We start from the raw sequence: 27,354 nt of genomic DNA, 5'->3' as shown, positions 1-27,354 counted from the left end.
CAGCAACAATGCTTCAAAATGAACCATAATTATTTTAACTGAATATTGCACTGGTTAATGCAAATTAGTGCAACTGTTTATTACTTCATTCATTTGCACATGCCATATAACTCGACCGAATAAATACCAAAGCATAGCTATTTATAAAGTATCATAAGGGCTATCTTTAAGGTTTTGTGAAAGAATGGTTAAAGGATGTATACTCAAGAAGCAAATACGTTTATTGGGAATTCATATAAAACCAACAACAACAGGCACACAATAGAAAAATAGCATATGTGCAAATGTCTTTAAGGTTATAGGGCAAGTGTCCAAGCAAGGTTAAATGAAAGCAATAGTTAAAGTGAAAGTTCATGTTTTTTAAAATAGGAAAAATTATATACCATAAAGCTTGGTATAAAGATGCATGCATACATAAATGCAAACGGTCTATAAAGTGTTGTTCCTTAAGGGTTGTTGCATTTAGAACTAATGGAATCTGACAGTGACAGTTAAATGAAAGTACTCTCCAAAACAGTAGATCCTTGCAAAAACGCATTCGATCTATAACTACCTACATATTTAGACTGCAGCAGACCAGTTAAAATAATTAATTAATGAGTAAGTGAAAAAAAAAAAAAAAAGTTAACGATAACCATTCACGTTTGTCACTAAGAGAAATATCACGTTTTATTAGTGCTTTGTGCTTAGATTTCCCCGTTTCTCTGGTTGTCAAACGCAGAGCCCTTCATTTATCAAACTTAATAAAGGAATAAGAGAAACCATAAGCTTTTACATCGCTTAACGTCCTAACAGAGACATGCTGGTGTCCGTAAATAGTGAGATCTTCTCATTCGTCAGTTCTAGTTATGCATCTAACAATACTGGTGAACACATCGAACGTTAGCTTATATCTACAGAACGTTTTGTTCAAAGTCTTATTCTAATTAGAAGACTAGTCACAACCAAAATCACAGATCTTAACAACACTTTCAAATATATTGTCATATAGTACCAGTAAACCGCTCTAAAGAAGGTCTAGTCTGTTTATGATTTTCCTCGTGACTATTTCAAGCAAACAGGGCCAGTTCTGTGCGAGAAACATCTGGTAAGTTACACCCGTGGCTCTCAGGAAGTGAATGTGGAATGAACGTGTCCTAAATTAATCCTAGTCATCACCGCTCTAGTTTTCACTAGGAGACTAGTACCGTGACCAAGCGTTGAGTTGTGCAGCTTGGGAAGAGTTCTTATCTACCTCATGATTAACATTTGTCTGAGCGCAGAGGTCATTTCTCCAGGAGCTCGGCTAGGTTCTGCCGCAGGTCGCTCAAGTCGTAGATCTTGACGTCTAAAGTTTCAATGACCTTCTGCACCGCGCACTCCGCCCTGCTCCGAGCATCCTGGGACGAAGCTAAAGCGCTCTCTGCTGTTCGCACTCGTTTATCCAACTCAGAGTTCTTCACTTCCAGGTCCTAATGCCAAGACAAGGAAGACAAAACATGATCATATTTATACAACTAAGATCAAAGAAGGGTTATTAAAGTTCTCAGGGTTATGGGATAAGAAATAGGAGACAACTGTGCGGCAATATAAAGACCAAATCTAAAGCAAATAACAAGAAAACAAAGCAAAAGGAAACAAATATACAATTACATATAAAAAAAAAAAATACAATAAAAAGAGAATAAAGAAATACAATAATGAAAACAAATTAGTTTTAAAGCCATAAAAACACTTTCTCTAAACAATACAATAATGCATAAAAATAAAACAAATACATATATATATATCTCATCTCAATTTAATTTTACATTTTTACTAATATAACTAAAAATTGATAAAAACGAAATCTAATAAAAACTGAAAGTCTGAAAATATACAAATAAAAACTAATTCAAAATACTAATAAATATCTATAAATGAAACTATAAATGCCTAAAGCTAATACTTATCATACTTATATGTTTTGTGATATGGAAGTTTACCTGTATCCTTTGACAGGCCTCTTCCTTTTCTTTCTCCAGCTCACTTAAATCTGGTTTCTTGCTTCGTAGAATCTTTATTTCCTGTAATAACCATCTTTACTGTAAACATGGAACATTCTATACCAAATTTTGTACCATTTTAAGAAATGTAGAAGTACTTCTATTTTCAATGGATATTCACCGGTATAAAATGTTTTTTTTATGAAAACGGGCTGAACCTTGAAATAATAATTTTGTAAACATTTCAAATGTATAGTATTTCACAAGTGTCACTGATTACATACTAATTTATCTTTAAGCAATTCCATATTTATGAGTATTTCTGTGCTGGTGTCACCATTGGCTTGTTCACAGGGGACCAGGATCACACTTTCAGTAATGAAGCGCAGAAGTACTTGCAGTAATTATGCACAAAAGGTAATTGTACTCTCAGTTTCACTAACACTAATTAATTCATTACATCATGATTATTATTGGGTCCAAAACAACAACCAAAATGCTAATTTTGGTGTACATTCTGAAAAAGGCCACACCAAATTCAGGAATATTAGGTCACACAAATCTATGCTAAATCCTGGTTGGACTGACACACACACACACACACACACACACACACATAAATATAAAGCTAGAAGCCACATCACAGGCTGCCGCTGTATTTACATGTGCGAGTAATTTTCATACACGATTATGTTCATAAATAAACCTTTTTTAGATTTAATAGAAATTGATAAAACAGTGTCTGTGCAGTTTACAGTGTTGAGATTATAATGGTGAGTCTCAAGATGGATTCTCTTGCAGTGTCAGTTAGCACTGTTACTACTTAAAGCAATCTTTACCTCATCTTTAGCTCTGATAAGAGCCTCCATCTCTGCCACAGTCTGTGTGAGCTCCTCGCTGCCCGTCTCACTGGAAGCAGAAACTCCACTCTGAGCCTCCAGCTCTGCAACCTGAAACATCAAACCAACAGAACTGCTATTACAAGATCTGTCATCAAACTCAGGCCGAGCCTACGGTATAAAACCAGAAACATCTTTTTAAAAACTACTTAAAAAAAAAAAAAAAAAAAAGTTTAAAATGAAAAAAGGCTAAATTATTTGATATTTTAGAGACTTATTGACCTTTACTTATTGGGCGCAGAGCATGACTACGATTTAATATTATCATTTGAACAAAACTGTTTCACTATTTGTTTCTAAAAAAATAATAATAATAATAATATATTGTTCCAAACTACTCAAGGTTTTCTTTTTAGGCAAGGCAAGGCAAGGCAATTTTATTTAAATAGATTTCGTACACAATTGTAATTCAAAGTGCTTTAAATAAAATAAAGTAAAATAATCATAAAATAATAATAATAATAATAATAATAATCACAAAAATAATAGGAATTTAAAAACTTTGAAAATGATTTAATATTTGATTTAAAATGAATTTAAGACAGTGGAATCATTTTTGGGGTGGCATAAAATACAGTGCAGTTCATAAAATACAGTGCAATCAGTTCGGACATTGCACAGTGTTCTTTCAATAAATGTACAGCTAAACATTTGAGTTTTGAGTCTAGGTTTAAAAGTGGCTAAAGGTTAGCACATCTGATCTCTTCTGGAAGCTGATTCCAACTGCAGTGGGCATAATAACTCAAACAAGATTGCCCTTTGTTTTGTGTGAACCCTTGGTATTTCTAACTGACTCGATCCTAATGATCTGAGTTCAGTTTGTATTCAGTGAACATATCTGCTATGTATCCTGGTCCTAGGTCATTGAGTGATTTATAAATGAGTAAAAGTACTTTAAAATCAATCCTAAATGTAACTGGAAGCCAGTGTAAGGACCTGAGGACTGGTGTGATATGCTCAGATTTTCTGGTTTTAGTCAGAATCCTGGCAGCAGCGTTCTGGATGAGCTGCAGCTGTCTAATGGTCTTTTTGGGAAGGCCGGTGAGGAGCCCATTACAATAGTCCACCCTGCTGGTGATAAAGGCATGAACAAGTTTCTCCAAGCCTTGACTGGAAACAAAACAACTAATTCTTGCAATGTTTTTTAGATGATAGTATGCTGATTTAGTTACTGCTTTGACATGACTACTGAAACTAAGGTCTGTCTCCAGAATCACACCAAGATTCCTGACTTGATTTTTAGTTGTTTGACCCCTAGAGTCAAGGTATGCATTCACCTTGAACACTTCATCTTTGTTTCCAAATGCATAGACTTCAGTTTCTTTCGTGGTTTAACTGAAGAAAGTTCTGGCACATCCAACTATTAATTTCATCAATGCATTGGCAGAGGGAGTCAATGGGGCTGTAGTCATTTGGAGATAAGGCTAGGTAATAATGGGTATCATCAGCATAGCTGTGATAGGCAATTTGGATCTTTCTCATTATTTGACTTAGTGGGATAATATACAGGCTAAACAAGAGCGGTGCAATAATTGAGCCTTGTGGGACCCCACATGTCGTGGACGTCCACTTAGACTTATGCTCTCCTATACTACATGATAGCTCTCCCTATTATGTCAAGTTTGACCTGAACCATTTGCTTATAATCACAGAAAGCATGATCAAGTTTTCCAGTCTCTCTAGTAGTATGTTATGATCGTCAATGACAAATGTAGCTCTGAGATCTTGTAATACCAGCACTGATATTTTGCAAGAATCAGAAATTAAGCTAATATAATTTATTATCTTTATGAGCGCTGTCTATGTGCTGTGATGTGGTCGGAAACCAGATAGAAAATTGTCCAGGTATCCATTTAAGTATCAGTTAAGCTGATTAAAAACTACCTTTTCTATAAAATTTTCCTGTAAAAGGAAGATTTGATATTGGTTTATAATTGCTGAAAAAGGTGTTAATCAAGATTGCTTTTTCAGAAGTGGTTTAATAGAGTTTTTCACCGATACCGATCTTTTTAAAGGCTTTTTTTATAATGTATAACTATAGATAGTTAGGGCCTGAATTTCATCTTTGGGTGACTCTTGTGAGAGGGGAAGCAGCACAGACTGTGCTTTCACACAAGAGTCCGCTACTGATCAATGGCTGTTTACAACAAACACAACATTTATCCATTATTTGGATTTTAAATCCAAACATTGTCACTGAAAATGCTACAGTAATACAATCTTTAACAGACATGTTTAAACAATAAATAAGCAACACATTATTCCAAGCCTTTACTTTTGCATTTACTCTTCGATTTATATATTTATTTGCTCAAGCAAGTGGCAAAACATTTAAACTACTGTTCTCATGTTATAAATTATCCACATGCTGAATCGGGTCAAAAGTGTTTAAAACAGTTATGATTCTTTAGTAGTTTTGTTTTCTGAATTACTTATGTGAATATTAAAATCCCCTGCAATAGCAAACCAGTCAAACTCTGAGTAGATCAGGGATAACATTTCAGTGAACTCTTCAACAAAGGCTGGATAGTATTTTGGAGGCCTGTAAATAATGATAAACAGAATGCATGGAGCACCTTTAAACACGATCCCTAGATATTCAAAAGACAAGTACTGACCAAATGACACTTGCTTGCATTGATAGACGTCTTTAAATAGAGCAGCTACACCCCCACCTCTCCTAACAGTCCTGCAGACACTCATGAAAGTTAGGAGGGGCTGCTTCATTGAGGATTGTTAGACTACAGCTGGCTTCTAGCCATGTTTTGTTTAGAAACATAAAATCCAGATGTTTGTGGTTACGTCTTTGATTAAAAAAAAAAAATAAATGTAGTGTACAAATGTTTAAAAATGCTTACTTGATGGCAGTGCTTTGTGTCTTTACATCAGTCTTAGTTTGATGCATAATAGGACGAAGATTAGATGATTTAGCCCTTCGGCTTGAGAAGGCCTTAGACTTTCTATCACATGATAAAACTAAAATAGAGAAAGCTACAGGCACACTTGGTTCCCGCTTGTTCTGTAAGCATTTGTGAATGTTGCTGCTATAATAGCAACCCAACAAACATCATTGAGATCTGCTATCAGTTGTTTTTGGTTTACCTACAGGAGATAGAGGGTTTGGGCCTTGGCATTGTGGCAGCGGTCGGAGAGCTCTCATAGGAGGAGGAGGACGAGCTGGGCCCAAAGGCTTTGGTGGTTGGGGGGCCTGCATTTTTTTGTTGATATCTTGCAGCGAATGAGTGTTTGAGAGTTTGGGCCCAGCATTCACCAATTCCTCCCATTTTCTGTTAGAAGTTTAGAAGTGGAGATGCTGGAGAGAGGGATAAGGTGTCTAGTGACCGGGTTATGGCTCTGGTGTGTCCGGTGGCTGTGATATGTTGTCCTGGCTTCCCTGGCTGTTTTCTAGAAAGTCGTCCCTGGGTGCTGAATCTTGGAGCTGTACTGATATGTCACATTCTGTCTGTGATGAGTTCAGTTGACAGGGCCCACGGCAGTGATGTACATGAGCAGTGCTTGTGAAGTGAAGTAAAAGTGAAAGTGACGTGACATACAGCCAAGTATGGTGACCCATACTCAGAATTCGTGCTCTGCTTTTAACCCATCCAAAGTGCACACACAGCAGCAGTGAACACACACAAAAACTGTGAACACACACCTGGAGCATTGGGCAGCCATTTATGCTGTGGCGCCTGGGGAGCAGTTGGGGGTTCAGTGCCTTGCTCAAGGGCACCTAAGTCATGGTTTTGCTGGCCCGAGACTCGAACCCACAACTTCTCTGATGACAACCTCACATTGTGTCTGTGATGAGCTCTGTGGGCAAGGCCCACAGCAGTGATGTACATGAGCAGTGCTTGTTGTGGCTGTGTGGTGTTATCAGTGTCCATGTGGGATATGTCAACCACATGATGACCCGGACCCGGTGTGTGTGTGTGTGTGTGCTGAATGGATTGACACACTCTGCTGAAGGATGACGAAGGGAAAAGTAGATAAGTAGATTGTCATTAAGCACTCTAGCTCAAGTTTGTTTGGGTGGAGGCCATTCGGTTTAAACAGTTGTCTATGGCCCCAGAAAAGATTGAAATTGTTGATGAAATTCACTTTTATATTGCAAGATTTTTGTAATCATGTGTTCAGCCCAAGCATCCGTGAAAACATATTTGTTCCCCTTGCTGGGAGTGGTCCACTGATGAACGACTGAACTTTGAGTCTTCGAAGTGTTTCAAAGAGTTCACTGAAGTCCTTCTTAAGGACTCTTTCCGAATATCCCTTATGAAACAAAAATACATTGCAGTATATTGGAAAATATCATGTAATATATTAGGCATATATCCTTATATATATTTATTTTTTCCAATATATTGCAATATACTGAAAGCGGCAATCATTTGTATATTTTGTAGGGCCGGGACTCGATTAAAAAAATTTATCTAATTAATTAGAGGCTTTGTAATTAATTAATCGAAATTAATCGCATTTTAATCGCATATAAATATTTGACCTGAGAACAGTGAGAAGTAATTTATTTTCACATGGATTTATAGTATACCATTGAATAATGACTGAATACATAAGCTTAAGCAACAAAATATTGTTTATTTTTGTTCAACCAAGTCTAGCAGACCAGTGCAATTTTTGCCATGAAGTGTAGCAATAGCATATTTTGAAAAAATTTAGAAATAGTACATTTCAGAAATTCAGGAAGCTTATAGGTCTTGAAACCTTTTGTAAAGTGTTTTTTTTTTTAAGTAAAACACAATACTGTCAATTACATTCAGAACATTGGAAACACTGACTATTAGAAAACATCTCTCTGTTGCTTCAGAGGCCATAACATACTAATTCCAACTCTCAATAACCTTGGCCAAAACAATACATAGTTCAACATAAAATGTAAAGTCCACGCTAGCTGCTATATGTTTTGCGTTTAGGTGATACTTGAGGCTGGATGTGCTGCTGCGGTGATATGCGAACGCTAGTTGGTGCTCCAGTATAATCGGTCCCGCCGAAACTCATCCAGTGAGAAACGTTCCGCGGTGCAAAATTAAGTTATTAAAAATGCGGTAATTTTTTTTTCTGTAATTAATTAATCTTAGTTAACGCGTTATTTTTTGTGTAATTAATTAATCTCAATTTACGCGTTAAAGTCCCGGCCCTAATATTTTGCAATATATTATATAATATATGTATCATCAATATATTATTAAATGTATTAAAAAATATAAAATATTAGAAAATAAAAAGGGAAAATAATATATTACAATATATCACAATATATTTTAAGAAATATATTGGTAAATATATTTTCCTTTCGTAAGGGATCATTCTTCCCAACATGGATGATGATTCGATTTGCAGTCTTGTGCTTCATCAGAATGTTCCTTAGTTCCTTGTTCACATCAGAGACCGTTGCTTGGGGAAGGCAGCATGTTGTTGTAGTCCTGTTACTAATGTTTCTGATAATAGAGTCACCCACTATCAGAGTCCTGGGCTCAGCTGCGCTCTGAGCTGAATGCCACTGTCTGCACGTCCTTGAGCACCTGTTACTAGCGGTGTTAGCTGCTGGCTGATCCGATCCATGTTTAATCACATTTTGGGATTCTTCACCCACATTCGTTAATACTTTGAATCTGTTCTCAAGATGTATAGGGGGTGGTAGAATACCAGTATTCACGAGCCTTATCATAGCCGAATCTGGAGTAGAGGAAGCTATGGCAGCAATACGAGAAACTTGTCACAATCTGTTGTCTTGTGTTCCTTTGGGTCTCGCACCCTGGTTATGTCATCGAGAAGTGTGACAATCAGTTTCAGCTTGTTCCTCTACACTTGGTATAAACTGTTGAGACTCAGTAGATTCACAGGACTCACCAGCTGTATGCTGAGAGGGTCCATTACGACGGTCTGCTAAGTGTTACGCCTGTTTTGGAAGTCCAACAAGTAACTTTGGTTCAAGAACCACAATCCTTTGTAGACGTTTGTAGCAGTTCATGTAACATGTAGATTCAACAGGAGGCATTTTCTCTTTCTTCTGTATGAATGTGGGCAGCTGTGGCTTCCCATCTCCGGAATGTAAGCTGCTGGCAGTGAGAGGCAAAGTCTTAGTATTACTCCAGTCCCAAAGAGTTTTTAGTTTTAGTGTTTGTGATGAGCACTGTGCTGATCTGCTGAAGTTAATATCTTCGAAAAATTAAGAGAAAAGTACAGAAATAAGGAGCAAAGCACAGAGAAGAAAACAAGAACGTCTGAATGGTAGTGAAGCCGGAAACTTGTCCTCTTTTAGAACATGCCATCTGTACAAAGGACCTCATGTAATCTCAGACTTTAGGAAAACAAAACATAAAACACAACACAAAGCAAAATAACCCACTATCCTGTTTCCTATTCTTTTGCTTTCATACAGTAATGGTTTCTGTCATTTAGCGTCACTTCTTCAGATGCCGTTTACTGAAGAAAGTACTGCACTTGAGCTTCTAGCATGGTCACAACTCCATTTTCTCAGTTTTGTGTTAGGGAGAAACTTGGTCTCATTTTGCCTATGGTCATTTGTCTTCCCTCTGTTCCAGACAATGAAGGCATATTGTCTTTTCCTATAAATATCCCTCTGCACGCTCTCTGAAGACCTGAACTACATACGTCACCTGGATGATGCTTGCTTCAGTAGACCTTCAAAGTGTTGTGGAATCCTTCATTGTATGATTATGTAAAAACAATGAAGAGTGCCGAAGGGAAAATATTCTGTTTGCTTGAGCAACTGCTAAAACAAATTGTTAACACATGACAGCATCTAAGATGTGGATGTTATCCTTATGTGGTCCTCAAAAAAGCAGTAGTGTGGAAAAATGGTTTCATCTGGAGCCACTTCTATCATGTCCCAGTTGCTTGTGAACATTTAAATTATAACAATGCCATTCCAAATCACTTTAAGAACACACAAGAGGATATTTTGAAAAATGTTAGTTTTTTTTTTTTTTTTTATTGGGGTGGGTCTCCAATGACAAAAACAATATCTGCTTTTGAGTTTTGCTGAAGATGGAGACTCATACAGGTTTGGACAGCATAAGGGTGAGTAAATGATGACACAACATTCATTTAAGGCAAGACCCTTTAGGTGAATGGGGTAAAAAAAACATCACAGTTGCTTAATCCCAATTGTTTTATATAAAATAAATTCAATTTATGCATTTAGCAGATGCTTTTATCCAAACGACTTACAGTATATTCAGGCTAACATTTTTTTTACATGTGTTCCCTGGGAATTGAACCCACAACCTTTCACGCTGCCAATGCAATGTTCCACCACTGAGCCACAGTAACACTTACATTGTGAAAGCAAATTGGGGATTAATAGATTAAATATACAGTAATTTGCATACATTTCCAGAACAAAAAATGTGAACATTGGATAAACCTACAGTTTTCTTTCTCGCTTTATTTTGATGACATCTTAGAGTAATCTAGTAATCATTTTGGAATTTTTAAGATATCTCTTTTTATCACTCCATAAATTAGACAATTTTGTTAACGGCCAAAAACTAAATAAAATAATAATTTTCATCAGGACATTTTAGGCATAACATTAGCCCCTTTCACACTGCATGTCGGACTCTGCTGGGTCGCCTTCTGTGTGAAAGCAATATTTAACTTAAATTTATTTTTTACTTTAGATTTCTGGCTCAAACTGAACTGTAACTGAAATCTACAGGTGCAAATAGATAAAGCATAATAAATAAAACCCTTAAATGTATTTTTTGGATGCTTTCTGAAGAAAGACAAGTTATAGAAGCAAATAGCCTAAAATATCTACAGTGACTGAAAAAAAAAAAAACAATGGTTTAGCCTGCACTCCTAAAAATAAAGGTTCTTCAGATTCTTTACATTAAGAACAAAATGGTTCTTTTAAATGTTCATTGAATTGTATTTTGGCAAACCTAAAATGGTCCTTCTATGGCATCACTACTCTAATTCTAAGACGCTGCAGAGTCTTTTTTTCCTCACCTGCTCTCGTAGGCGATCTGTTTCTTCCTGATACTCAGCTAATAGTTTTTTCCATTGGTCAATGCTGCTGTTAGCTTCATGAAGAGCGGCTACCAGCTTAGTGTTGCTGTCCCGAAGAGAAAACAGCTCAGCATCTGAGTTTCTCTCACATATCGACCTGTGAACAAACCAACATCTGGGTTTCAATTATACTCAGGTCCTTCCTTCTGGAAGCTGTGGAAAAGACAAATTTAACTGAAGAATTTTACTCCAATGGCAGTCATTTCTTTATGTTTAAGAACAAGTAAATCAATAACAGACAGTGGGCTAAAGATCACTGATGTCCCTTGGTTTCAGATTTAAAGACTAAGCATGTTTTAACAGCTTCTTTAATCTCTTCTTATTTTTTAAGTAAGCCATTTGCAGAATGACTTCCTAAACACTGTCTCTTTGTGATGTTTTCAGGATGCGCTTGTATGGTGAAGTAATTCATGCTTGAATCCGCAAAACTTTTGACGTTAAACTCACTGCCAATTACCCCAGAAAACTACTGAGGAGGAAAAGTACGTCAGGCGGATTGATTCGATTCACGTGCATCTGAGTGAGCCACTGATGAAATGCATCAAATAATTACAATTTTAAACTGTTTGTCTCCAAGTAATGAATTATCGTTTAGGGAAACGTGATGATGAGATGTGATGGGTATCAGGGAGATCTGAATGTTTTACCCTTCAGAAAGCATCTTCCTCATCTGCTCTTTCTCCGTGGATTCCTCCATATCAGCACTCTTGCTGCGAAACAACTTGTCCTCACTGGAGCCATTGACTCCAAGCAATGGAGGAGACTGACGGTCCTCACACAGCCCCTGGATTATAAACACATCAAAGACGATATTACGATTTTTGCATGTTTTTTTTTTTTTGCATGCATTTGTGTTTAAAAAATATAGTAAAAACTCTAATATTGTAAAATAGTATTACAGTTGAAAATAACTATTTTCTATTGCAATATATCTTAAAGTGTAATTTATTCCTGTGATGCTTCCGGTCATTACTCCAGTCTTCAGTGTCACAGGATTCATTCTTATTTTGCTGCTCAAAAAACATTTCTTTTTATTATCTATGTTGCTGCTAAATAGTTATGATGAATCCATGATATGATGTTTTTAATAGATACTAATGTTTTTATTGAGCAAATATGTATTAAATTGATCGAAAGTGACAGTAAAACATTTAAAATGTTGCAAAAGATTCTGTTTGGCATTGATAATAATAAGAAACACTATTAATAACTGAGCACCAATAATAATTGAGCATTAAATCAGCATATTGAATGATTTCTGAAGGATCATGTGACACTGGAGACTGGAATAATGATGCTGAAAATTCAGCTTTGCATCACAGGAATAAATTACATTTTAAAATATTTTCACATAGAAAACTGTTCAGAATATTTTCAGAATATTACAGTTTTTACTGTATTTTGATTAAATGAATTCAGCCTTGGTGACCATAAGAGAAAGTCACAACGACTTTCAGTATACATCTCCACCATAACATATAAATTACAACCAGTTTTCATAATTTTATGTTTATGCAATATTCATGAAATCTCTATTCTTAAATGGCGCCACTGATTTGGTGTTTACAGGAAATGTCCACATTTAAAATGAAAGACAGTCCCAGTGCGCACACATTTTCTATCCCATGGTTTGACAAAAAATAACTTCTTTATAAAAGAAAAACACATTCGCAGTCTGTTTGTTTGATGAAGAAACACTTGAGCAGTGTGCACATGTGACTAAACAGGGCATGAGGCAACATATGGTGCTGTTCTGTGACTGAGATTTGAAAGGACACCGGTTTACTTCAGCCTGCTGTTCGTGTAGACTTGGGAAAACCAGAACAGTACTTCAGAAACTCGGCTCTTCTGCGTATACTGTATAGCAGCAAATGCAGCCTTGGCATTTCAAACATACACAGTGTTTCTGTGCAGCAATACACACTTGCTCTCAGAAAAGCTTGTATAATTCATTAATCTCAAGATCAGCGTTCCCCAGAGGAGGACGGTCTGTTTCTAACCCAACCACTCAGGCCGATGACTTGTGTGTCTTCTCTATAGCGGTTCGTGGCAGACGTAGGGAACTTGAGATGGAGCTTTCCGTGTGTTTAATATATTTAGAGAGGAATCAAAGACACAACATCTCCACTGCAGAGTCAACGGCTCGGGAGCTCCATCCCTTCAATAATGCATCTTGCAGATTTCTACATTTTTAATGAGGCATTACAGATTTCCAGAATATTCCACTCTTATCGTGAGCCCATGTCAAACCATGGAAAAAAGATACTGGAGTTTAGCAACACTATTAGAAAGAGCTCAGATTAAAACACCTCAATCTTCCCCCAAATATCGTTCGAGACTCATGTTTGATTAGCGCTACTGAAACAGGAAGTTGGACATGACGAAGGGCTCGTCTTTTTTTTTATTATTATTGTAGATTAAATCAGTCTAGTTAGTGGAGGAGATATTAGTGGGAGTAGTGCTATTTTAGTACTGTTTTTTATTGTAATATTATTAGCTGGAGCGCCAAAGTACTCATCTTATTTATTTTCAATGATTTAAAATAGTTTTAAATTTACAGATTTGTTTGAATTTTAGTATAAGTTTTTTATTGAAACCCAATAGTTTTTCCAATCAGTTAGTTAGATGGAGAAGTAATTAGAGGGAAAAGTTTTTTTTTTTTTTTTTTTTTTGTGCTGGGCAATGATTAACCCTGATTAAATCACATCCAAATAAATATATATTTTTTTATATAGTATATGTGAGTCTACATTGTATTATGGATATATAAATAAACTAACACACATGCATTTATATACTTAAGAAAAATATGTTATGTTTCTACATTAAATATATTTATGTAAATAAATTTAAATATTAGTAAAATGTATAATGCATGTGTGTATTTATATATACATAATGAATATACACAGTACACACACACACATACAATATAAACAAAATTATTTATTTTGGATGTGATTAATCGCGATTAATCATTGCCCAGCACTTTTTTTTGTATCATTTTTTAATACTATTATAGTATTTATTCATTGTTCATATTTTCTTATATTTTTGCCGTTTACAAAGCTCTGTGGCTTTATAATTAGCTTTTCTATGTAAATATGCCCTAGATGGACATCTTTGACCATTGCGCCTTGCAGTTTTTTGCCATGATTCTCCATTCATCAGCGCATCTCCGGTTTATAAGAGCAAAACAATCTGATTGGCTAGTAATGTTAGTTTGGTTGAGAGTGAAAGCTGCTCCTCTTATACCATTGGTAGACGAACTCATGAACTCAAAAGTGATATCAATCAAACGTTGCTCGCCGGATATCCGTCAAGGTGCCTGAGAACTTTAAGCCCTGCACACTATTTGGCCCTGAGTTCAAGATGATTAACATCAATATATTTTTTAATAAATCTTTATATTTACCCAAGAAAAGAAGACTGTCTTAAATGTGCCAAAGATAATAGCTATTTTAATTTTGGTGATATGTTATTAGTACACTTGCATACAGATGGCACCAAATGAAGCCACAAAACTCCCAATTCTGATTCCATAAGGTTTGTATAAATGGCCTCTATACAAACTAGGACAAAAGTCATCATGAAATGACAGTGTTTCATATGAAGTCCTTCCTGAGGGATTTGAGTAACTCTGTGACAATAGCGAATGGTGTCAGCTGCACAGGAGACACAGGTGTGACACTGTATGTAGAAACAGATGTAGATGGCAGTTTGACAGCTTACCTGAGACAGCTGAGAGAGAGAGAGACAATCCCATCACCACAAAAGAGACATAAAAAGAAAGAAGACACAAGCATTTCATGAATTACCGTTACTGTCACTCATACCTAAAGAACTTGACCAAAAACATCAGCGTGGCAAGTGTTGCACAGGCAAGTACACACACTTTCTTGCGAAAGATTCAGACTTGTGACAAAACGGACCGACTAAAACATTATTTGATGTACAGGAGACATGCATTGATGTTTTGCTATTAAAATAGCTTTTATATAAAAATAATACAGGATTTGGACAGAAAGCTCTCACACATATAGATTAAGAGACCAAAGAGCACATCTCTCTGTTTGACTTTTTATACACATCCGTTCTTCCCCCATCGCCCCTAGATTCACGAAAAAAAACCAACACACTTTATCAATTAATAATGGCAGCATTATTCAGCGCACACGGTTGCGGTTTTGAACTCTGAACACTCAGGTTTGATTAAATAATGAATAGTTCTCAGTCTGTGGCCTGTTTGAACACTAAGAGCTCATGGGACGAAAAGCCTGTCATGGCCATTAAACCACTACAGAATACTGTATATGGCCACACAAAGCATTTTACAGTACTATTAAACACTAAGTTTCAACCAACCTTGTTTTGTTACAGTGTTGGTAGCAGAAGCAAATGAGCAATGTGTATTATTTTTCTGTGTTTTTCTTTTTCTTTTAATTAAACACCATCTTGCTGGCAGTAAGATACCCCTTTAAACCTTATGTGTCCTTAGAGAACAAAGCATTTCCATGTAAAAAAAAAAAAAAAAACGGTCATAAAAATATACCTTATTAATATTTTTTCCACTTCCACTGACATAGATCTCTTTACCAACATCAGTCCTCGTCATAACTACCAAAATGTATTCATTTTCAGGATATTAATCCTTTAAAGGGATATTTCACCCAAATATGAAAACTACCCCATGATAAAATCCCCCTCAAGCCATCCTAAGTGTATATGACTTTCTTCTTTCAGACGAATACAATCAGTGTTATATTAAAAACTGTCCTGGCTCTTCCGAGCTTTATAATGGCAGTCAATGGATGTTAAGATTCTGAAGCAAAAAAAAAAAAAGTACTTCCATCCATCATAAAAAAGTGCTCCACACGGCTCCGGGGGGTTAATAAAGGCCTTCTGAAGTGAAGAAATTAATTTGTGTAAGAAAAATATCCATATTTTAAACTTTATAAACCGTAAAGTCGTACAAAGGAGATCTTCTCAACAAAGAAAGATGGCGGCAGGTAGAGCAGGGTGACTTGTAACATATGGTCCAGGGACTGCGGATGTACAATAGCCTTTGGCTAATTCTGGTACACTTACATTAATAATTTTTTTTAATGAACAATGTCCCTGTCAACTAAATAGAGTCAAAAAAATAAAAAATTACATTTGTGTTCACGAGAGAGTGGCGTTCCAGTGGATGAACTATCCATTTAAATGCCAGTTTGCCCCTGTTGTAGTTTTAATAAAAAAAAAAAAAAAAAAAAAAAACTATTTGTAGAATTCACAAATGTAGAATTCTTTTTTTTATATATTATTAAAGCATTTCTGACAGAATCTAACAAAAAATGCATGGTTTTATGCTAAATTTTTTCCTGAAAGTACTGAGTGTAACTATTTATTTTAACAAATTGTAAAATTCCATAAAATAAATACACATTTATGGCAAAATAAATGAATTTTTCATTAATATAGCCAAAATTATCAATCAATCAATAAATAAATAAATTATATATATGTATTTTCTTTAAGACACAAATTGTCTCTAAGTATGCACAAGGGTCAAACATTTTGGATTGTTTTATTTTAATGAAAATTAAGCTTATTTTTCCTCATAACACTCAATCCCATATAGCTTCCAGACTAGAGATGTGCAACAGTGATCGAGTACTCGACCATCGATCATGTAAACTTTTATTATTTCATTTATTATTTAAAAACATTTTTTTTTTCTTCTTATTGGTTATAGCAGCACTTCGGATGGTGCCCTGAGCTCTGATTGTTTAGCTTGTCACTGCATGCGTCAAAAGACGTGAGAAGAGAGAGAATGGCCTCGAGTTCATGTAGTGATGTGTGTCTTCACTTTGACAAGACAGATTTTGGATATCAACATTTATTAACATGCTGAATGCGATGCATATCAGTGTTTAGGGTTTTAGTTTTCTCAAAACCCCAAATGTTCTCACTGGAGCTTCTCATTACCCTAATATATACTGTATATATACTGTATATATATATATATATATATATATATATATATATATATATATATATATATATACACACATACACATACTGATACACACATATACAAAGTACTGTGCAGAAGTCTTAGGCCACTAGTATTTTCGCCAGCAAAAAAATGGTTTTAAGTCAGTTATTTCTATGTTTTGCTTTAGTGTGTCAGTAGGAAATATCATTTTGCATTTCCAAACATTACTTTTGCCATTAATTGTAATAATCCAGTGACATTTTGATTTGCACATGGAGTCTGACAGCAGTCAGTGCTCCACACAGAGATCTGATCTCACCATCATCAGTCCGTCTGCAACAACATGACTCAATCCAGAAGAACTGTGACAACGTCTCCAAGACACTTCAAGAAACATTCCTGCAAAGCTACCTGAAAAACAATGAGCAAGTGCACCGAGGACAAAAGCTTTTTTAATGCATAGCGTGATCAACACCAAATGTTGACTTAATTTAGTTAAGAGAAGTTTATTCATTTTGCCATTATTTTTGATGGCATCCTCACTTTAAAGAATTTTTACACAAGTGCCTAAAACTGTAGCGTTATAGGTTTCTTGAAGTGTCTTGAAATAATTGCTTTGCTTTTTTTTTACTGTTGAAAAATACTTTAACTCAATTCTACTCAATTTAAATCAGCATAAATATATACAATTTAAATGCAATATAAATGTAACAGTTTCTGATTTATTTCTATTGATTTGTTGGGGAAATATCACCCGGACATGTTTTTGACTAAATAAATACGCAGCACAGCTCATGGCAAACAAGTCCAACTGGAATGATGGGTTTAATCAAAGAATACATTATTATATAAAGCAGTGTCCTAATCTGATGTGGACGTAGACTCTGGAATACTCTCAGGCTGCTGTAATGGGCATGATAATTAAGGGATGAGTGTGTCACCAATGGTGAATGAAAAAGGTTAGCCAACTGTAAAGTAAAATAAACAAGTCTTTTGTGTTCCCCGGTTGACCGCATAGAGTTACATAACTCTACACAGGCTCTAACCAGTGTATCTGTGTCAGCTCCTGGCATGCGAGGACATGCTTCGTGACTCACACACACTTCCAAAGAATTCAGAGAGACAATATACACAGTGGAGCACTTCTCTTGTGGGACTGGTATTAAAACTGATACATTGTAACATGTGTTAGGCCTGATGATCCTCTGTGCTATTGTTAGAGCGGTTAATAGAGACGGAATGAAATGCTCAGGCATACAAAGTATGACATGAGTTGATAAATGTCTAAATTTGAATCATTACATAACGCTAGTGTGTTGTTTTCAGTCACGATTCGAAAATGTTTTGCTGAAGTTGAAATAGGAGTTGAAATACTGTGTTTACCTGTGGAGAAGAGATATTTAGGCCAGGACTCAACAGCTCAAACTTCTCCTGTGATTTATCCCGGACGAGTCGTGCCGCCTCCTTAAACTCTTTAAACTGCTCTGAGAACTGCACAGACAATTACAGAGACATGACTAAAACCTTCATAGAAGCTTCATCAAATCTTTTTAACATGCAAGAGGCCATGATATATTGTGAATAAAGATGCAGCTAAAGGTCATTGTTAACCATTGTTTTATATAGAAACTACATGCCATGCCAGTGTACATTTAACAGAAAATCTCTTTTAAAATGTCACTTGTTATTACATAATCAATACATACACTTTAAACCTGTTATGGGTCAATTTGAGTTGTCGGAAATACTGGTTAACCTAGAATATTTCTAATTTCTCAGGACAATTCCTCATTTTAGATTTAGGTTTTGATACTGTGAGGAGTTGTGGAATGCGCATGTAAAATGTTTATTACGATTATGATGTTTGCGGGTCAATTTGACCCCCAAACGTCAGCGGCAGCTGCATTGACCCAAAATAAATAAAAACAGAATTGATGCTTTTGTTAGTAATTTTTACAAATGTGTGTGCTTTTAGTATTCTAATAAATTCAATAATTTTGGCTGTAAAAGTCTACTTGTTTCCCTTTTATCAAAGACACTCATTATTTTAAACATTTTCATTGCGTCCCTAAAGTTTTTGAAGGCACTCACATTTTTCAACTTGAAGCACATATGATCCTTAGCAAAAAAAAAGTCATTAAATCCATAAATATCAATCCACTTTTTAGTTTGTTTTACCATTTATTTTACAATTTACATTGATTTGCTCAACCCACAACTTACATTAAAGCTTAAATTCCAAAGCTGCATGCATTTCTTTCTTTTTCTGAACACAAACCAAGATATTTTGAAGAATGTTGGAAACAAACAGATGACGGTAGCCACTGACTGCCACAGTATTTTCTTCCATACTATGGAAGTCAATGGCTACCTTCTTACTGTTTGGTTACCAACATTTTTCACATAATATATATATATATATATATATACGTATTTTAATATATATATTACATAATATATATACATAATATATATATACGTACATATATACACGTTTTTTTTTTTTGGCCACAACAAAAGATAGAAACTCACAGAGGTCGTAAACAACATGAGGGAAAGTAAATGATAAAAGTTTTTATTTTTGGGTGAACTATCTCTTTAATAAAACCGTGCTGTAATATGTAATTACCTGCTGAAGCTGCTGCTCGGTGGCAAACCCGAGGCCATACACTGTGTTGGCCCTGCTGTCCGCCCACTGACCAAACTTCTGTGACGTTTTCGTGAAGGTCATATTAGGTGTAATGGTGCTGTTGATAATCGCCTGCATTAGAGCAAAACACAAAAATACCACCTTTTAATAGTATCACGGCACAAATAACAAAAAATAGCATTAGTTGTCCCTCACCTTAGTGCCCCCTACACTGATGATGCGATACACGCTCCTGCCGGCATCAAAGAAGAAGGAGACGGTGACGGCGTGTTTGCTGGCTGGAATCCAATTTCGTTTAGTGGCCGGGTCAATCTGGAAGACGTGTGCTTTCAAGCTGAATATTGGCTGCTCCCTTCAGAGAAAAAATAATATATATATATATATTCATAACATACTCTGCATTATTTAATTCTCCATTAGGATTCCATCAGACACATTACTCTTGGGCTGATGTAGGTTGATTTTGTATCAGAGGTGTGCTGAGCAGCGCTTGTGATGGGAATGAGAAGCACCCAATGCAAGGTCAAGCCAGATCTGATTATGAAGGGGCACGGCCCGGCCTGGACTGTGTAGATTTGTTAATGTATATATAAATACACATAAATACACATTTCATAACCGTACGATTATGTCGTATGCAATTTTTTTGTGCATCTTGTCAGTGAACTATGGCTCGGTGTAGTAAACGCTGCTCCATGTTAAAGCAGGTGATGGAGATTTACTACTGATTACAGAACCGGCTTTACTGACAAGATACACAATCACATTCAATCAAACGTGCAGCCCTTCTACATGTGTGCAAGCTAAATTTCACATGGTTTTGTCACAGCATGTCACAATCAGGGCCATAACCACCATTGAAGGGGACCTTTTTTCCTCACATTTTGCCATTTTGCATTGAAAATATAGTATCATATACATGATTCATGTGATGAGACTAGAAACGTTTTGCCTTTTTTATATGTTAAGCATACAAATAAAAGTACCTGCATTTAAAATATTATTTGTAAATAGTTCAATTTATTTACTAACCAGAATTACACCTAAATTTTCCTTCACTATTTTATTTCTAAAAAGAAAATAAAGAAAATAAATGGTTCCCAGTGTCCAAGACATGAAAACAGCCTTGGTCACAATACAACTTGTAAGAAGTTGTATTGAAAAAAAAAAGAAAAGTAAAGAAATCTTTAAAGAGGCAGTTCAATCAAAAATACAAATAAATCAATAATTTACGTGTCCTTATGGCACTCCAAGACTAGGCCTATAAGACTTTCTCTCATGGGATACAAGATAAGATATTGTTTTTGTCCATACAATAAAAGTCAATGGGATCCAATGTTGGATCCCAATGTATGTAGGGCTGCATGATATATCAAAAATATCGAAATATCGCAAATGTAAATATTAAATGTAAATGTAAAGATTTCTGAATCATTTTAATAAGAAGATAATTAGATCAAAACATTGCGAAATGTCAAAGTTTTTGTTCGACACATATAGCAGAGAATTGCTTGACGTTAAAAATAGTTATTAAGTGCGATAAGTTGCAGAAAACAAATCTATGCTGTCTCGTCTTGCTGTCTGACACACACCTGAAGCTTGTGCAGTAGAGCTGAAGATCTTTGCCCAAACCCGACGGGATCGATGGGTTCGGGCTTAATTTATATCATCTTACGCGGGCTTGGGCCGGGGTCGGGCTTGCGCTCCAGTTTACGAGGTAAGCGCGAGAAAGATGCAAAAATGTATGCTGAGTAGGTGTAACGGAGGCTTGCCTCTGGCGATTACGTTTTGGTTGCACCATCAACTAAAGCAAAGTCTGAGGTGTGGAAAAGTTTTGACCATGTTTATAATGAGAATAATGAGTGAATAATGACGCACCATCAATGAGCGCAGGAACGCGCTGAAGACATCTACATTGGATTTAAACTTTTTTTCCACAAAAACATGTAGGCTCTGTGAGTAAAGTTTTTTTTAATGATAACTAAATATTCATTGAGTCTTAAATGCATAATGTGGACAGAGTATTTACGCTAATGTTGGCATTATTATTTTATTAAATGTCAGCTGCTAGTGGTGAAGCAAATCCAGCGGAGCCTTTATCTTAATTTCGTTATTGCCAAATAATTAAATTAATTTAATTAGTTAAAAAAAGACTCGTTTTTATTGGTGCGTTGGTCTATTTATATGTCTAGAATGCTGAGATGTTACGATGTCACAGAGGACTTATTTTATTTCTTTATTCCAACTTCCAAGTGGCCTACCCTGCTAACACACGACGTTACAGCTACCAACGTGGCCAGATAACCAAGAACGTCCCAGATAGGTCCTCTATTGGTAATATATTGGTAACTTCATGACTTACTGGCATCGTAACTACAACGTCGTATGCACGTAATATCATTACCATATATTTTTTTTACGTTCTTTATATGCTCTCTGAGTATAGAGCCATTTAAAAAGTGTAATTAAACTTCAGACTCAAGATTAAACGTTCCTTAAAGATAAAATATGTTTCTGTTCACCAAGTCAGAATATGGACATGCTTTTAATATATAGTGACGTGACATACAGGCGCGCGCTTCCACAACTGACGCACCGCGCGCACAGTATTGACAAGAAAAGAGTTGTGAAACTTTCTATCTCGTAAGGAGTTATGAACGTGAAATAGTGACACAGACTGGCTACACCATCTCATCTGGAGCAGAGACTGTTGTATCAGAAGGACAGCGCGTTTGTTTGACGCACTTTTCACTTCAACTGTGTCTGACAGGAGAATTAGCTTTCTGAGGTGAGTTATACAATTTATAATAAATAAGTTGGTTGATAAAATGTATAAAACAAAGTAAAAACAAAAGTCTAACGTCGCTTTTTATTATTTTATTGTTTTTATTAGCCTTCTAGCCGTTGAGTTACCATGGCAACCGCGTACACATCAGCTGCTGGAGAGGAGAGGACTCGTCTGACATTTTCTCTGTTTCTCGTCAGTTATACCAAAGAAAAGGCCAACAACTGCGACAGATTTGTTAAGTAACACGTTAATATCATCCACAGTCTACTTTAAGTACTTTTTGTTAATATTTATACCTCTGTGATTATGGTATTTTTCCTGAAATGTCTGCTATCAAGTATTACGCTAACACAGAAACATAATTAACGTTATAGCATATTAGATTTGAGCCCTTATTAATGAAAGTTTGGCCTTTTAATTACATCCTATGCGTAAAGGATCGGTTTTGATCGTTTTGTAAATGTTTTTGATGGTAATTTGTCAATAGATAAATGAAGTAAAGTTAAGCTAATTAATTTAACCTAAAAGTCTACACTGTAGAGTCTATCAGTGACGTCACTCGCGGTCTAAAATGGGCTGAAACTATTTCAAACCACTGTTTCAAGCTTGTTCTGATTTATCATTGTAAACAAATATTGATAAAAAAATTGTACAGTGATTTCAGGAGTGTCTTAAAAACCCTCTAAAACAGAGGGGAAGTTCCAAGAAAATGTCTAACGGGAGCTGCTGACAGAGATTGAAAACACAGGTGATGCTACAAAGCTTATTAAATAACTTCATATTTATTTTTACCAATATATCATCATGCATCTGTAAAATCTAAACATGTGAATTCTGGTATCTAAAGATTTTTGTATGTTTTCCATATTGCTATTTTTCTTTTCTGCATTTCCCCTATTCTCTAGTTTGTTTATTTCTAATAAGGAGCTGGAGGCCATGAAGATACAGATCCATGATATTGTGGAGAAGCAGGCCCAGCTGAGCAAGTGGAGAGCTGTGCTGGAAATATTCAGGGGTTGATGCTCATAAGTCCAGGGTAAGTATACAGCTAACCCTCCTACCACCTCTACTCTGTGTGGTTCTCTGCAAAGGCCCGGTGTACCCAGGATGCGATATTCCCAGATGTCCTTCACCCTATTTCACAGTGTAAGAAATGAACCAGGCCCTGGGCGACGACCTCTCTCCATCCGCCGCCTCCGGTATTCAGGATCTCCACCAGAACCCGATTCGCTCCTTCGCGAGACAGAACACAATGCTGTGATCATCGGAGACTCCATCGTCCGGCACGTTTGCGCTATGTTAGCTGAAGGTAAAGTCCACACTCACTGCTTCCCTGGTGCTCATGTTCTTTATATTTCTGCACAGATTCCCGTGATCCTGAAGAGTGAGGGGGGCATCGGAGCGGACGGAGACGCTGAAGAGGGACTTCAGGAGCCTGATCAAGACAGTGCGCAGCATATCGCCTGCATGATGATCATCGTGTCAGGACCACTTCCAACGTATAGATGAGGACATGAAAGGTTCAGCAGACTTTTTGCTTTAAACGAATGGTTATAGTCATGGTGTAAAGAACAGAAACTGCTTTTTGTTAATAATTGGAATCTTTTCTGGGAGCGTCCTAGGCTTTTTAGATCTCCTGTTGGACAACATCTCCAGGACACTTCGCTCCATATGACTAGTAAGCCAATTCTCAAATAACTGTTATGATGACTTTTGTTCTACACGCTCAAATAGAAGTACTACTACAATAAAGATTGTGTTTGTTCCAGTGTTAATTTTAACAGGCATTTTTGATTTAGCATTAGTCTAAACTCCACCAAACTACTGTTATAAGCATGAGCCCCATCAGACTGGTCGTGGTGGAGGTGTTGCAACAATATATAGTGATATTCTCAATGTTACCCAGAAAACAGGATACAGGTTAAACTCTTTCGAAATACTTCTGCTTAATTTTAGACTGTCAGACATGCAAAAGAAATATAAAGTATCTCTTGCTCTGGCTACTAGGGGTGTGATGAGACACTTATCCCACAAGACCAGACGAAACACGAGACTGGGTTCATGAGAGCGAGACGAGATTTTTTTTTTTTTTTTTAAGAAATCCTCAATGATAAAATAATTATTTCATTTTTCTCTACTCCTTTTTCGTAGTACATACATTTTCACATCAATTTTTTAAACATTAAAAAAAAAAAAACATATTTAGGGCCCTAATTTTTTCCCCAGCATATTATTTTTTATTATTATTGTTAACAAATTCTGTATTTTAGCATTTCTAACTATTTGAATGCATAACACAACTTAATTTATTCATTTTATTTTTTCTTAAAGGTAGCCTTACTGATATAGATATCATACCTCAAAGTGTAGTTACTGACCACTTCCTTGTATCGTGCATGCTGCATATTAGTGATATTAACTATATTTCCAAAATGAGCATTATGAATTTAAGAGCCTTACATTACATTTATAACAATCATTGTTAATGTTTGAATTGTATTTCAGGGCAGTTTGTGAAAACAGATAATCAAGAGAAGTCAGTTCCAGATCCACCCTCCACACCAGACCTCTCTCTCACGAGGATTGCTGTCTACTAGCATATTGTGTTCTTCAGCTCTTCAGACTTCGGTGGATGCAGATATTACTCAGGGACATGAACACTATAATATTGCAAGAATAGAGAAAGTAAGAATTACTTAAGATTTTAGAATTTAATGTTAATTGCTTAAACATATATATATTTACATATATTTTTGTGGCAGTGTGAACTGGCCATAATGCTGTATGATAGGTGTGAGATTCATTAAACTTGATTTGCTATCTGTTCATAAGCTATTGCATATTATTTGCAATGAATTATTTGTAGTGGTTTGGTTAAGGGTGTGATAGCTGAAGATTATTGTGGGAGCTTGTGATTAGTTGATGAATGTGTGTATTGTTAATGATAATATTTAAATGCAATGTGCTGAGTGCCTACTAAGACTTGCATGTTTGTGCATAATGTTTTGACCCTGGATGCTTACAGAAGGGTATTGATATTTCAATATATGGAAATGTATGTATTATTAATATATCTCAATCTATGTGCTTCTGTATGGGATGAATGCTTTCATTCATATTTCGCTGTATATTCTGTTTTTATTAATAATCTGGGTGTATTACTGTTCATATTTGCTTGTTAATAAATTAACTGAATTCATTTCGAGTATGTATTCATCATTCACAGCTGCTGAAACATCCTTTAAATTAGTTTGGGCATATGAGGACATAAATTAGGTTCAAGTGCTGCATGTCCGCCCATAGAATAATTATAAAAAAATGACCAACTGATTACCAGCACACGACCACCGATCCGCGACGTTGCCATGACGTCGCTGTTACTTACTGGCAACGTCACAAAGTTACGTTGTGGCGACGTATACGCACCTTTCACTTTTCCGGTTGCCACCACGACGAAACTTTGGTCACCAGATTACGTAGCAGTTACGTAACAGTTACGTAATGTTGTTAGCAGGGTAGTCTATGTTAGTCATGAATAAATTGTTAAAACATGTATAAATGACTCATTCTTGACAAAAGGCAAAAGAGCTGTGTGTGTGCGCACATTTGAATAATGTCGGGCTGTAAACAGGTTCGGGCTTTAAAAAGCAGTCAATCAAAATGTACTTGTCGGACTCGGGTCCTGTCAGGTCCTAACTTTTATGGCCGATTAATGTGCACAGCGTCTCTACAGTTCTGCCGCACACGTGCAAAACCACACAGACGTGAATTCAGATGGTGCGCGAAAACCAAACTGATTTGTCTTTCACATCTCCTCCTCATGTATGAACAGACACATACACACAGATTAATGTCAATAGTACCTGTCTCGACGATCATTCTCGTAAACGCAGTCAGTTATGTTTTAAATGAATGTAAACAGCTGAGAAAGGAATCGGATGTGTATCATCATACCACTGGATCCGTGCAGTCGGTCTTAAAGTGACAGCAGCCAATAGATACGTGCTGCTGAATATGTCACTATGTTAAATGTTAATCAAACAACAAAACAGCTGTAACAAAGATTAATATAAATTGAATTCATACAGTAAACACAATGCAACAATTTTAATGTACTGATAAAACACTGCTGGTCACTTTCAGAAGTTCTGAGAAAGAATGTGAAACAAATTGGTTATATACTTATTCTTTATAAATATTTTTAAATATAATTTTAAAAGATTTTTGCACACTTTAAGTAATATCTTATCGTATATCGAATATTGCATTTTTTGACAAGGTATGACCTTGTATGGGTATGACAAGGAATCACATTTTTTTTCTTTTTTATAATGCACAGCCCTAATTATGGAACATTTATTTAACTCTTCGGTGCCCTCTTGATCTGCTCCTGCCAGCCAGAGTCCCACTGCCGGAGAGTAAGGACCTGATGCTAATAGAAAGTCAGAGAGTAATTTCACTGGAGATCAGATTCATATCAGCCCTGTCCACACAATGCTGAAGGACACACCTGTGTCATCAGTGTTGTAGCTCCATAGCTAACTCTGGCTCCATCAATCTTTCCTGAATTAAACCTCCAGAGGCCAAAGAGACAGTCTGGTAATGCTTAATCACTCTGGCATTCTGGGAAGGTTATCTAGGACAGAACACCTCCGGAAAAAGCGGTGCAGGTGCACCATGCAGAAACTGTTTATCAAGCACTTCTGTTGCACAGTAGGATATATAAAAAGATCTCTTCTTCAACTTCAGCAATAATTTCACCGCACAGCCAAGGTCTCCATTCAGAGTCTGAGCCTCCTGGATAGTTCCCAAGACTCTTTATGGCATCCTTTTATAGCTTTAAGATGAAAACCCCAATCAAATCCTGAAAGCACTGAAACTAAGAACAGCAGACCAGAAAATAAACAGGACAGGAAAGGGACAAGTCTTTCTGTCAAGGAGAAGTCACCTGCTGGGTAATTGTGAAATTTTACATCTGATTTATGTGATCCTCTGACCCAACTGCCAGGAAATCTCCA

The 27,354-nt window shown here is 36.1% G+C and overlaps 1 protein-coding gene and 2 long non-coding RNA genes across 7 annotated transcripts in view; 2 read left to right on the top strand and 1 right to left on the bottom strand.

Annotated features, from left to right (window-relative positions):
- Positions 1-198: 198 nt before the first annotated feature.
- The window catches only part of LOC113055080 (homer protein homolog 3), a 29,170-nt gene continuing 2,014 nt past the window's right edge, over positions 199-27,354 (bottom strand). Inside the window, exons 2-10 of one of the 2 annotated variants that reach the window (XM_026221049.1) lie at positions 19,744-19,900; positions 19,528-19,659; positions 18,282-18,389; positions 14,651-14,659; positions 11,566-11,702; positions 10,859-11,015; positions 2,804-2,914; positions 1,965-2,045; positions 199-1,451 (exon numbers count right to left, since the gene is read on the bottom strand). In XM_026221049.1, the coding sequence (XP_026076834.1) occupies positions 1,266-1,451; positions 1,965-2,045; positions 2,804-2,914; positions 10,859-11,015; positions 11,566-11,702; positions 14,651-14,659; positions 18,282-18,389; positions 19,528-19,659; positions 19,744-19,900 (1,078 nt within the window). In that variant the 3' untranslated portion in view covers positions 199-1,265. The remainder of the gene's footprint in view (positions 1,452-1,964; positions 2,046-2,803; positions 2,915-10,858; positions 11,016-11,565; positions 11,703-14,650; positions 14,660-18,281; positions 18,390-19,527; positions 19,660-19,743; positions 19,901-27,354) is intronic. The other variant, XM_026221050.1, reaches the window with a different exon arrangement.
- Positions 21,884-23,613, top strand: LOC113055081 (uncharacterized). 4 transcript variants are annotated; one of them, XR_003277494.1, is made up of 5 exons: positions 21,884-22,336; positions 22,442-22,570; positions 22,992-23,084; positions 23,261-23,372; positions 23,482-23,613. It is a non-coding gene; the product is annotated as an uncharacterized LOC113055081 (long non-coding RNA). The 4 variants fall into 4 exon arrangements; XR_003277496.1 differs by having other exon boundaries at positions 21,895-22,336; positions 23,264-23,613; XR_003277495.1 differs by having other exon boundaries at positions 21,896-22,336; positions 23,242-23,613.
- Positions 23,702-25,648, top strand: LOC113055082 (uncharacterized). The gene is made up of 2 exons (XR_003277497.1): positions 23,702-24,014; positions 24,842-25,648. It is a non-coding gene; the product is annotated as an uncharacterized LOC113055082 (long non-coding RNA).

This window comes from Carassius auratus, chromosome 36 (assembly GCF_003368295.1).
Source record: "Carassius auratus strain Wakin chromosome 36, ASM336829v1, whole genome shotgun sequence".
In the NCBI taxonomy this organism is placed as follows: domain Eukaryota; kingdom Metazoa; phylum Chordata; class Actinopteri; order Cypriniformes; family Cyprinidae; genus Carassius; species Carassius auratus.
The sequence above is the reverse complement of the archived record's forward strand: the minus strand, read 5'-3'. Positions and strand labels throughout refer to the sequence as shown.